General features: G+C 41.7%; 1 protein-coding gene across 2 annotated transcripts in view; it reads left to right on the plus strand.

Annotated features, from left to right (window-relative positions):
• HERC3 (HECT and RLD domain containing E3 ubiquitin protein ligase 3) overlaps positions 1 to 13351 on the plus strand; it is a 1960519-nt gene that overhangs the window by 1110972 nt on the left and 836196 nt on the right. For both annotated transcript variants that reach the window (XM_069630741.1, XM_069630742.1), the window contains one exon: positions 2360 to 2484. In XM_069630741.1, coding sequence (XP_069486842.1) covers positions 2360 to 2484 — 125 coding nt within the window. The remainder of the gene's footprint in view (positions 1 to 2359; positions 2485 to 13351) is intronic.

Genomic DNA, 13351 nt, shown 5'->3' on the forward strand with positions numbered 1-13351 from the left:
GAGTAACTATTAATTTACTACTTGGCAGCGCAAATTGAGCTGCTACTGTACTGTGCTCGACCCCAATAATGTTAAAATATGGAAATATATCAAACCAAACATAACTCGACGGCTATTTACTTTCAAGAGAGGCAAGACAGAGAGGTGGTGCTCTTGCCATCCTCGGAGCACTCCCCGACATGCTGGGACAGAGGATTGCGATTAATAGGAAGTGAGCTGAGCTGAAGTCCTATGCCCCCCTCCCATTACACAACACAGACTTTCCTTCTAGGCCAATTAAAAAACAATGGGAAGTGTGGGAGACACAAGGCACTTGAGGATTGCGCAACCACACATTTGAGGACTACAAACAAGCATTTAATGTAAACGAAAGGGAACAACATCAATATAGCCAAATTCACCACTGGATAACACACAAGGGGATCAGATCAGTGGGAAATGGGCCAATACGAGGAATAGAAAGAATCCTAGTAGAAGGGATGGAAACAAGACATATCTCACAATTATACAAGATTCTAGAAGTCACGCCCCAGATACTAAACAAAAATATATGACAAAATGAGAACAATAACTTCATATAACCTTCTTGGTGGAATCTTGGGGACAGATATGGGAGAGAACGCACAAGGCCTGCAAATGTACCACTATAAAAGAAGGGGCTTAACAAATCTGTTATCAATGCTATCTCATAAAATGATGCTATCTTCATCAAACCTGTGTTGGAGAGGATTAAGATAATTGGAGAGATGGGGGCCACATGTGGTAGAAATGAACAAATGCATAAGGATTTTTGGAAAAGGTCAGAGCATTAATCAAATATATTAGAGGAGTACCTTTACCCATAAAACCAGAAGTTATAATATTGAGAGACAAAGATGAGGAGCGGGTATACTGGATGTCAGGGGCATCAGTGACATTAACGATCACCTATTGAAAACAGTTAGAAGGCATTTAGCTCAATTCTGGAAGTACTCAAGAGGGCCTATAATGCCATACTGATGGATAAAGGTGTGTGAAATACTAGCCATTGAGAAGATGTTTGTAATCTCGCATAGGAGTTTCCCATGCTTGATCTCCATTTATATAATATTTTAAGAACCGAGAAGAACATTTCTTTAAGTCTGCACTAATGATGAACACACTCATTCGATGGGCCTTGAAGTGTATCACAGTACCAAAATACTGTATGATCAAAACATACATAGAACTAAAGGCCATATTAGGGATGGTGAATATCCTGATGATGATGAGACCGGAACCCAAGTGGGCTCACAAAAGACTTACACGAACTACATTCCAAAAAACCCAGAAAATGGAACCACATATTTCTATAAGTTAAACACCTTCAGCAGAGACCTTTTAATCCTCTTGATCTCCTTTTCTTTTTCCATTTTTCTCCCTTTTCCCTGTCCTACAAAATATTGATATGCAAATATGGAAGATTGAATAGTAGATTAGTAAACATATATAAAATGTGGTAGTTGTTTGCCAAGTAGTAGTAAAAAGTAATGAAAAACTACGATATGATGTTGAACCAAAGCGTTAACTCATAATGTTCACATACAAAATAAAGTTTTTTGAAAAAAAGAGAATGGTGGGAAATGTTATGGAGTCACAAGGCTAGTAGTAGTCAGAAAGTAAGACCTGTTGTCTTGGAGAAGGAACGAGAATGTGATGGAATGGTGAGGAGGCAATTGACTGTTAGCTCAAGTTTCAGAAAGTGAGAGTTAAAGACTCCAGGCTTTAGTGAGCATTTTCTCAGTGAGGAGGGAAGTAAAACAGGCTTTGGTAACACGGTCATGCCTCTGAGACAGAGACACAAAAAAGGACCTGACCAGGTACCTATAAACCACAGTGGTCTTACTTACCTCAGGGAGACGCTATGGACCTTACTGCGATAAAGTCCAGAACAAGTGTTGCCATCTTCTGAGAGGTGCTTACCCAACCTGTGGTCTGCAATGAGAGGGCCACCAGAGGCCATCTAATAGTGCAGAGTTTGCTCTAAGCGCTGTGACACCAGCGATAGACCTGGAGAGACATTTGTGGAAATCTTTGGATGATGTTTGCTTGCCATTCTGACCCCCTTTTTGAATTACCCCATTTTGTACATAGTCCCGAATAAAACTTTTTGAACCAGATCCATGCATTGAGTCCTTGTGTTCAGTGTAGCCCACTTTGCTTAACGATGGACCTTTAACAAAAAGCCTCTTTCAAACACTGTGTTTTAGGAGATAATGCAGTTCGCTATCTTTGTGGCCTATACCTTTATGAGGACTGAACTTGTATTCAATGTGGCACAATCCCAGCAGAAGTACTAAAGATGTGATTTCTTTTCTCACCCCTCTTTTACATTTGACAGAACTCGGTACCTGCAGATGACTTCCGCTTCATTAACCATTCCAGTCACACCAATGTAATAAACAATGAAACAATAGATGTTTGGAGAAGGAAAGTGATAGAACACAGTGGCACCAATTCAATCAAGTATGTTCACCATGTCCTTTTTTTCTTTTTTGCCATCAGTGATTTTAGCCTTCTGCTTATTGTTGTTCCCTGTTGAATATACAGCAATGTTTTCATGATTGCCTACTTTTCTATTCTTTCTTTTATATGTCTTGAATATTTCTCCTATTATTTGGTTTCTTATATTCTGGTCTTCCACTTCACCTGGCATGTATCTTATGCTCATACTTATCTTGATAGTCCTTAGGTTTGTTCACATCTTCCCTTTTCGTGCTCTCTCTCCTAGTTTTGCTATTTTTCTCACATACCGTCATTTATTTGTTTCCATATGTCCTTCACAGTCCCCTTCTTTGGTATTCCTCTCACTATCTTCCCTCCTGCATTCTCAATTAATTTCTATCCTACCTCCCCCCTAACCCCATCTCCTCGTGATCTAAAAGCCCTGTCTTTTGACTAATCCCGGAAACCGATTTGCAAGCTCAAATCTTATCCAGTGGCAAGAGCATCTCTCACACAATCTCCAACTTTATTTCCTGATGGGTGCCTCTGAATTATTCTAGAATGTTCCTCCCCCTATACTAGACTGTGTTTGCGTCTAAAAGTGATTTCTTAATTTGTTTTTAACACAATTTTATTTTTACATAGCAGTTCTCATTGATTGGTATTTTTAAAGCCAGGATTGCAACATTTAAGTGATACCAAAAACGGGTCTGTATTGATCCTACCTCGTACTTCCTCAAGTGCTTACTTTTTAAAAATGTATTCATTCAGTGTGACATACAAACTTTACACATTGTACATACAAAATGATCATTGTAAAATACAACTGATCTAAAAGCTAATATGCTTATGGGCTCAATACAATTGCATATATTAATAATAAGTGATGTTCCTGCAATTTAATGACAGTTCATTATCATAATTTATATTGTTGAGCTAGTTCTTTTCAATTTCATCCCATAATTTAATAATTGGCATCATTAATGCCAAATTATTGCCTTTTAGGCCTCGCACCCAGAAATAAGGCAACCTTATTGACTCAGTTTTATAACCAAATGTACCAAGATACTTCAAATAGGGCTCCACAAGCTTGTCGCAAGACATCAAAAGATGACTATTTGTTTCTAATGTATCTGCCAATAGACCTATGCCACAGAAGCATTTTTCCATGGGTATACCACAACGTGGGCTTAAGACTCCAAGACAAGGGGTAATGCATTAAGTCGGGGTAGCATAAACTTGCGTCTGATTGCATTTGAGGGGAATTTCATGAAGTAGCTCTGTGGCTTGTTTTATTCATAAGTCACTGTGATATATTATTGAGGGTGTTCAAGCTTGTCAACAGGTTGTGTATGTAATCCCATCTCCTCACCCTGCTGATTTAAATACCATAGTTTACCCCTGTGGAAAGCTTTATACCGAGTGTGCCCGTACATGTCTAATCCTCCTGGTCATTGGGCAGGAAGCGGTCTCCAATATCCTCATCAATAGCACATTTAAGGGAGTAGTATCTGTGGCAGATAGTTCCATCAAAAAGAATACTTTTTTTCGTTCAGATAATACTCTTAAAATGTAATGCTTAATTCCAGCCTTATCATTTGAACACTAATACAATTTGGTAGGGCTAATGTCCTGTGCCAGAATGTGCCCTCTAAACGGTCAAGCCATGCTTGTCTGTCAAAAGTGGAACATTCTCTGCCATATAGCAGAGATGGCATGAAACTTTGTTTATATACTAAAACAGTCCACCATAGCTAAAGCTTCCATAACAACGGGTAACATCCTTCATTTTGCCAGCTCTGCTAAGGAATTTTGTGTGTCTAAACTCCCAGTCCATCTGACACTGTGGCTTGCTAGCTATGAAAATCCCCAAAGAAGTATAAGAGGACACTCTTTAAAACTCCAATCCCCAATTTTCCAACTTTTTATCAGGGGCTACTCATCTCTGAAATAGCATATGCTGGGTTTTCTTAGTGTTAACAAAAAGATTGAGTATTTAAGTATGTGATTAGTGTACTTAACACTTGTTTCATTACTTGTGTGGTCCAACAACACAATGTCATTTGCATATCCAATCCATTGTATGTATTGTCCAGCTATTTTTGATGGGAACGCATGCACTTGATTGAGAACCATAGGCATATTGGCTATGTATAGGTTAAAAAGCAGGGGTGTAAGTACGCACCCCTGCTTTAAGCCCATATTGGTGGCAATTAGACCCATTGGACTATCCCAGTAAGTAAGCTTGGTCCATAGCAGCGGTCTGTTCACCTTATCAGATTACCTGTCTGTAATATGTCGAGGAGTTTATTTGCCAGTTGCCCATTCATAAAGTGCCTCTCGAACAATAGAGGCAACATCTTACTAGGTACATCTAGCATCACCAGCTAGCGATAGTTTCCAGGCATCAATGTATCTCCCTTCTTATGAATTGGTACTAGAATAGATTTTAACCAGGATTCGGGGAATATTCCCTACGTTAAAATTATATGAAATATTTCAGGAGGTGTGATCCGAATATGGCAACCCCAACCCATGGACCAAATTAAGACTATAATATCTGTGAGGGGCCATTCGAAGTGGGGGGGAATGTTATGGAGAGGCATTACTCAACGACGCTTGCATGGTTATATTCAAATGCCAATAAAGTTCAATTTAAAAAAAAAATATGAAATTTGTGTAGCAATGGGACACATGTAAACAAGTTAGTTTTTATCACAGCATTGGAGAAGCCATCGGGCCGGGAGCTCTTGAATTCTTCAATTTCTTTAGAACAGCCTCAGTCTTGGGAGGATAGCTTAGGGGGCACCAAGCTCGCCTTGGAAGCAAGACGACAGAGCAACACAGGTTCGAACCCCGGGTTTGCGCTTAGAAACCTCTGTGTATTAAGCGCGTTATAAATAACCAATCATATCATATCAGTATTGGGCACTGTGATATCAATGCCATATAGTTCATGATCTTCTAGATTTTTATCTGTGATACCCAATGGTTCATGGTAGAAAGACTGGAAATTCAGCCATGTTTCTTCATCTATTGGGTTAATTTGGTTATTCGATACCTGGCAACTACGCTCACTGACGATATGCCAAAACATCCTGTTATCAATATGAGCTAACACATGGATAACTAGCTGCCATTTCACATAGAGTGTTGACATTCGGCACGCTTTAGCCAATTTCTACTATAACTAGTTTTCATTTGCCGGATCTTCTACCCTACAATGTGCAATGTCTGATTCTTGTTTTAATTTTTGTATTTTTTAATTAGCCATTTGATCTTGCATTTCAATATGTGTTTCCTGAACGCAATTGCAGCATCATACCCTTCCACTTGACTTTAAACAGGTATTCCGAGACTGTAACGAGCCAAAGCGACTGGTAAATCAAGTCTAGATGTCCTCTAAGGTCTAGGAGTGAGACCTTATCATGGCTACGGCAGTTTTCAATGTGCATATTAATGGCTCTAATATTTTTTTGGGACCAAAAAATGCTTATTTTTACCATTGCTTATTTCTGTGGCACCTAATTTACTTTCACTAGGTGTGTGAGTTCGAGTTTTAAAGTATAGGCCTATTTTAGCATGGTGGTTTTCTCAACAGCTATCGTAAACACATGTTCATAGTCATTCATTGTCAATTGCATTTAGTAACTGTACTCCCTCGTACTGCCCCACTCAAATATTTACACCCCTTTCAGGATCCAAGCCCACATTTTATTTGGTTAATTGTCTCGTGCATGGTGACTATTTTTATTTTGTATTTTATTACAATTGATTTAGTCGTAATTACAACTTTTTCAATATAACATGATTCGATCATTAACAGATAGTTACATTGGATTTATCACTTTAAACATTACTGTATACAATTCAAAAATTCGAGTGGTTCCTTTATCTGTACGATTTCATTCTTGAATTGTAGCTCATCGTGCACAGCATCCAGTTTACATTAGTTTGCAGACCTGTAATCGTTATTAAATTGGTGTCATTATTACAGTGAAATTCATATAAAGTGAATCATCTGGGCTTAGTTGTTCTCAGGTGTTACAGGTCTTTGAATTATTGATCTAAGTTTCTTCCTTGACATGGCAATACATATCAGTGATCTGACATGGGTAGATTCCACATGTTACTCAGTAACCAGCAGTTAAACTAAAATCTACTAAAAGCATGCCATTGACCGGTGTTACAGTCCTTGATCTAGGTTTCTTCTTTGTCATATCAATACATATCAGAAATTTGACATGGGCAAAATCAACATAATAATCAACCAACAATTGAACTAAAATCTACTAAAAACATGCTATTAACATAATTTCTTAAAATCCTTAAAATCATGTCATCGTTTGTATATGGAATTTCATTAATTTCTCTAAAAGGTATCGTATACATTAGCAGCAATTGGATCTTCAAACTTGATGTTTTTGTGAGTATTAGGAGCATTTTGACCTCAATTTTGCGTTAAAATGTTCAGACCATAGAGTCAGCAGTAGCATTTTTGGAGATCATTATAAATATATAGTTATATGAGCCCAAAATCAATTGTTTTGAGCAGAGCATCCGATATGTTATCAGACGTTCAATATTCAGCTATAGTTCCTTTTTGTACCGACTGGCAATGGTTTGGTCTCAACAGAAACTAAAATGTTTATCTGTAGGCTTCAATTTTGGTTTGGGCTACAAGGTGTCTTAGGTGGAAAAGAGAAGACATAGCAACGATTCCAAGAGCAGTAAGGGACTCACAGTCAGTCGTAGGTAGGCATTCCTTTGTCTTTAATAGGGAGAACTCCTGTGTTTTGTCAGCAGCTCGATATTCTAGTGTCACACAGTTATATGATTAGGAGCAAGATTTCATGAGTTAGCTGGCTAGGTACATTTTGTTAGTGGTGGTTCTATATCCACTGCAGTTATTGTATCCAAGCATTTGCAAGTGTTGGATATCAGGTTTGGACTACAGATGAGTATTATGTTGTCGGTATTGGCTCCACTCTCGATCTCATCTTCCTCTCATCTCACTCTTCCACCCCTGTTTCGTCCCTCCCCAACTATCTCTCTGATCACGCCCTTCTCTCCTTCTCCCTTACCCCTCCTTCCTCCTCTCTGTCCTCCCCCACTCCCTCATCACCCTCCTTCTCACGTCGCGATCTTCGCAATTTCAACCCTTCTCTCTTCCTCGACTCCTGCACCTCCTCTCTCCCCCCTCCCTCTCTTCTCTTCCCTCTCCTCTGACGACGCCCTTTCCTCCCTGTCCTCCTCTATATCCTCCAGTCTTGACCAACTCTATCCTCTCACTTCTTTCTCACCCTCTCGCAAACCTTCCCAACGCTGGCTCTCCTCTCATCTTCAGTCAATGCTTCGCCTCTTCCGTCGCCTTGAAAGACGCTGGCTCAAATCTCCGTCTCTGGCTAATCAATCCTCATACTTCTCTTATCACTCTCTCTACGACTCCTGCCTTACCTCCGCCAAGCACTCCTTCTACTCTAACCTTCTCCACTCACAAGCTTCTCACCCCCGCCGTATCTTCCAGACCCTCTCTCGTCTTCTCTCCCCTCCTACTTCTGATCCTTTAACGAACTCCCCCCTCTCTTCCTCTGACTTTGCCAACTTCTTCTCTTCCAAAATTCTCTCTCTTCGCCAGACCATCCTCACCACTCCTTCTTTTCCCCCTCCCCTCCTCCCCTCCCTTCCCACCTCTGCTATTATATCCACTTTCTCTCCTATCACCCAGCCTGTGTCTCCCATCTCATGTCCAAAACTCACCCCGCTGCTGCCCCCTCTGATCCTATCCCCACTTCCCTTATCCCTAAAGTCTACCCCCTCCTTATCCCCTACCTAACCGCCTTCTTTAACATCTGTCTCTCCTCTGCCTCCTTTCCTTCAGCTTTCAATCACGCCACCATCATCCCTATCCTGAAAAAGCCCTCTGCTAACCCTCTTCTCACCTCCAACTTCCGACCAATCTCCCTTCTCCCCTTCATCTCTAAGCTCCTCGAGCGCTTAGCATACTCTCAACTCTCCTCTTTCGCCTCCTCCCACTCCCTCCTCCCCCCTTCTCAGTCTGGATTCCGCCCTAAACACTCCACTGAGACTGCCCTCACTCACGTACTTAATTCCCTCCTCTCTGCTCGCTACGCCAAACAATCCTCACTTCTAATCCTCCTTGACCTCTCTGCTGCTTTCGACACTGTCGACCACCCCTTACTTCTCAGCACTCTGTCCTCCTTTGGCTTCAAAGGCTCTGTCCTCTCCTGGCTCTTGTAGGTGCCTTTCCCCGGCTTACTACGTGTGAGAGAAAATAAAATAACCAACATCACCCCTGTCGGGGAAGAAGGCACCGAGACCCGGCTGCAAGAGTTCAAAGGATGGTTTATTTCTCCAGCTAGGAAATAGCCCAAAAAACCCCTACCCCACATTCACATCATACTTGTATATATATCAATTAAAGTAACTCTAACAAAAAATGCTAAATGGACCCGATTGGCCAGGCGGTGTGGTGCTGTAGGTGTGGGTGGCATCTCTTCCTTCTGGTTGGTTGAGTGGCTGACGAGATGACGGACGTCAAATATCTTGTGCTCCACGCAGGTCAGGGTCTGGTCACTGTGGTCACTACCTAAGCTAATATGTTGCATTCGTAAAACACTAAATAACAAATTATCTAAACATTTTATGTTACTTTTCATATTTCTACACAAGTCACACATAATAATTATTGTCATTGGAGGCCTTGACCTTTGTTGTGCATGTAAACAGAATCAAGCTGTGTTTCACATATCTCCTAAGTCTTTAGACCTATTAGTATAAGTAAAAACATATATTATGGTAAGATGCTTAAGGTTAGTAGTGGGTGTGTTGGGTGGGTTTCGCAGCACAGGCGAGGGTCTGGCACTTGAAAGAAATACCTTACAGGGAGCGCAGGGTCAGGATGGCAATAAATTGCTCTAAATGGGGGTGGGTGGCTTGCACGTTTATGGGGACGAACGAGCAGAAAGTGCTTAGCTCATCCTGGTTCACATGCTGGTTCTCATGCTAGCAGTGATCTCAGAGGAAGAAAACTGTATCATATTGGTTGTTGCAACTTTCTCCGGCTTCAGCGTGAGAATGGAAGCGCAAAGCTTTCCTTCGCAGGGGGAGTGCAAGGGTGGGGGCCAGCCAGCTGCCTGCGCGCCTTGTGTGTGTGTGTCTCTGTCCTTGGCTGCTGCGGTGGAAGGGGAGCCGAGCATTGCTGTACTATCGCAGTGAGGCCTGTTCACCCAAGATGGAGTCGAAAGGGGGCACAAAAAGATGGATGCCCCATGTCCTGCTCAGTAGTCCCATCTATGCAGCAGTCAACCGTGGTTAACTTTACATAAGGGCAAGGGGCAATCCCACTACCGGAGGCACGTGGTCCAAGCCTTGTACTGAGGAGTGTACGGCGCGAGGGGGACTGGGGACCCCTCACTCCCATACACTCTCCTCTTACCTCTCCAACCAATCTTTCACGGTCTCCTGGGGTGGCCGTACCTCAGACAGCCTCCCCCTGAGCTACGGAGTCCCTCAGGGTTCCGTACTTGGACCCTTTCTCTTCTCTCTCTATACCTCCCTTCTTGCCCCTGTCATCTCTTCCTTCGGCATCTCTCACCACTTCTACGCCGATGACACCCAACTCTTCCTCTCCTTCTCTTCCTTCACTGTTGACCTCCACCACACTTTCTTCCTGCCTCACGGCCATAAAAACCTGGATGTCTTCCCACTTTTTTTCCCTCAACACTGACAAGACGGAAGTACTTTTCTTCCCTCCTAACACTACCTCCCCATCCCCCCCTTTCATCTACTTTCCCCCATCCAATCTCCCCATCTCGTCCCACACCTGCAATCTTGGCCTCCACCTGGACTCCTCTTTCCTTTTCTAACCATATCTCCCTAACCTCTCGCGCCTGTCGGCACCACCTGTTCAACATCCGCAAGATCCGCTCTTCTCTCACCTTCCGCGCTTCTAAACTCCTAATTTCATCCCTTATTTTCTCCCGCCTCTTCTACTGCTCCTCTCTTCTTTTTGGTCTCCCTGCCTCTCACCTGACTCCCCTAAAATCCATTTACCACTCCTCCATCCATACTCTGTCTTCTCGGTCCTCGTGACTCTATCTCTGCCTCTCTCTCTCAACTCGGCTGGCTTCCCTTCCTCTCACAACTGAAATTTCAATTCCTCTGTCTTGTCTACAAATCTCTCCATGACCTCGCCCCCCCATCTCTCGTCCCTCCTCTCATTTTACCATCCCTCCCGTTCTCTCCGGTCCGCTGATCTCTACATTCTCACAGTACCCCTTGCCCCTTGCGCCGCCTCGCGCTTCCGCTCTCTCCCTCCTCCTCCCCTCCCTTTGAGTAAATTGTTCCATATACTGTACTTCTGGTTTGTTTCACGTTTGTAATAAGCTTCTCAAAATATTGTATTTTGTTGTCTATCTGTAAAGCGCTTTGGCGTAAAGCGCTATATAAATGCAATAAACATAAACATAATAAACATAATAGCTATGGGGGCAAGTCTGGTGAATGCAAACTATGACTTTGTTCACCTTTCGAAGCTCTGTGGAGCGATTTTCTACAGTTGTTGCATGTGCAGAGTATTGACTACGTCATTTCTATTTTCGTTTATTGGGATATTGTCTGTAAGTAAGTTTTGTAGCCGCTATCTGTCTTTCTTCCGGTGTCAGTCTCCACAGAGAGATCTAAGGATATCAAGAACTGTACAGTTGCAATGTTTGAGATTCTAGTGGCATTTAGCACTTCTACCCACGGCCGATCTATAGTTATCAATCTAAAGTTGTTAAAATGTTTATGAAAGAAGCAATGTCTTGTATTTTCTAGTGCATGGCATTCAGTTATTAGGTGCTTTAAGGTTTCTGAGAAGCCTTCAATTTTACATAAGCGGCAGGTTCCATCCAAACGTTCTAGCTTTTGAATAGGAGGCCAATTGTACCTTTGTGGGCCATAGAACAAACCTCATCCGAAGGATTGCATTGGCATAAAGTGGGTCAGGGAATTGTGCTAGATATTGGGGCAGCTCTTTTAAAGATTTTTGTATGAAAGCTTCTGACTTGAAAGTCGCATAGGTGTTGCACTTCTCCCACGTATTTATCCAGTCCCACTGGTACAGTTTGAGTTCGGCTTTGTCAGGATTGGATGTTAATATGTCTTTTGAAATATCAGCATTTTGTAGTGTAGTTAGACAGGTTTTCTTCCATAATTGCAGAGGGCCGGATATGGGTGCTTCTAGCAGAGAATTACGGACCGGGAATAGGTTTGCTGAGTCTTCTGTTTTCATAATACATTTCCTGTAGATTGGCAGCATCTGCCAGGCTGCTATAGTGGATAAGGAAGTGAGCCCCAGTTCAAATCTGATCATATGGATGGGCATACTTTGGGGCACCGGTAGAATGGTCTTCCAATGAATGCCCTCTAGGCTATCTCATAGCAGAGAGTCCTTCAATGATTTGGATTGGCTACCATATGTGATGATGGGCACCACTTTTTGATTGTAAAAAACTATAGCTGATTTGAGAGAATTTTTCGTATTTTCTTGATATAGCTTTAGCCTGGGTTGCTACTAATCTTATTTTTCTCTTGAGTTCGGCTTTATAAGGTTGATCTGTCATGTTCGTATTGATAACTCCAAGATATTTATATTGGAAGGTTTGTGGGACAGAAGTTTTTGAGACCATCCAATTGAATCGATAACCTGCTTTGGGTAAATGGTGGTGAAAAATAAGTATATTAGATTTGGTGATGTTGATTGTTGAGTGATTGGCCTCCGTGTAGTAGTTTAGGGCTTTCAACTTCCTTTATAGTCCTATGGGCGTCCTGTCCATGATCACCAGATCTGCATATAATAGATAAGGGATCTCTATCTTGGCTAATCTCTGGGAAAATGATCGAACTGCGCTAAAGATCTTGTGTAGATCCCTGATCTAAAAATTGAATAGAAACTACACTAATGGGCAGCCTTGTTTTAGACCAATACTTGATAAAAAAAAATGGCTTTTGATAACAGGCCGTTTGTTGTTAATTTTATCATGATTGAGGTATTTGAGTAAAATTGATGTATTAAGTAAATGATATAAAAAGGACAGGTACTAGTTAAGAGTTTTGACAATAAGATTTCACGGGACACTGAATCAAAAGCCTGTTTAAAATCAATTAGAGCTAAAAATACAGGTTGTTTTGATGTCCAGGCTTGTTTTTTAATGGCCGCCAGAATTAACATATTTAGTGCTGTTCCAATACCTGGGAGAAAACCTGATTGATTTCTGTCCATAATGTTTCTCTCCAGAGTCCATTTTATAAAGTCCTGCAAGACTAGCCTTGCTATTATTTTTCCAGGGGCGTCTAAAAGCGATATCGGTTGTCTGTAATTGCTTGGGTCATTTCGGTTCCCTTTCTTAAATATAGGTACAAGAATTGATTGTTGCAATGAGGGTGGGATATAGTTGGAATGGATGACCTGTTTGAAAATTAGTTCTAAATGTACTGCCGACTCATCAGGATTGGCTTTAAGGGTGGTCAGGCTGTCGGGCCCCAGAGCTCTAGACCTGCTCAGTTTCTTAATTGTTATTATGATGTCGTCAACGTCGAATTTAAGTGATGTCAGATTGGGTACTAGCTCGGGGGGGGCAGTCGGAATATATCCTCTGAGTTGCTCAGCAGGTTTTGGATGTGGGTAATCCACTTGGTTTCATTTATTGTATTAATCTCTAAAGATGTGTGAGCATTTCTAGGTGAATAATTGATTAGTCGCCATATTTCACCAGCAGATTTTGTCATGGTAGCCTGTAACATGTTTTCGGCATTGGTTTGTTTCTGCTGTGCTAATATTGCCTTGATTTTATTTCTGTATTTAGTTTTGATTTTGGCTCTC

The sequence above is a fragment of the Ambystoma mexicanum genome, chromosome 6q, assembly GCF_040938575.1.
Source record: "Ambystoma mexicanum isolate Mex_15411 chromosome 6q, UKY_AmexF1_1, whole genome shotgun sequence".
Taxonomy (NCBI): Eukaryota; Metazoa; Chordata; class Amphibia; order Caudata; family Ambystomatidae; genus Ambystoma; species Ambystoma mexicanum.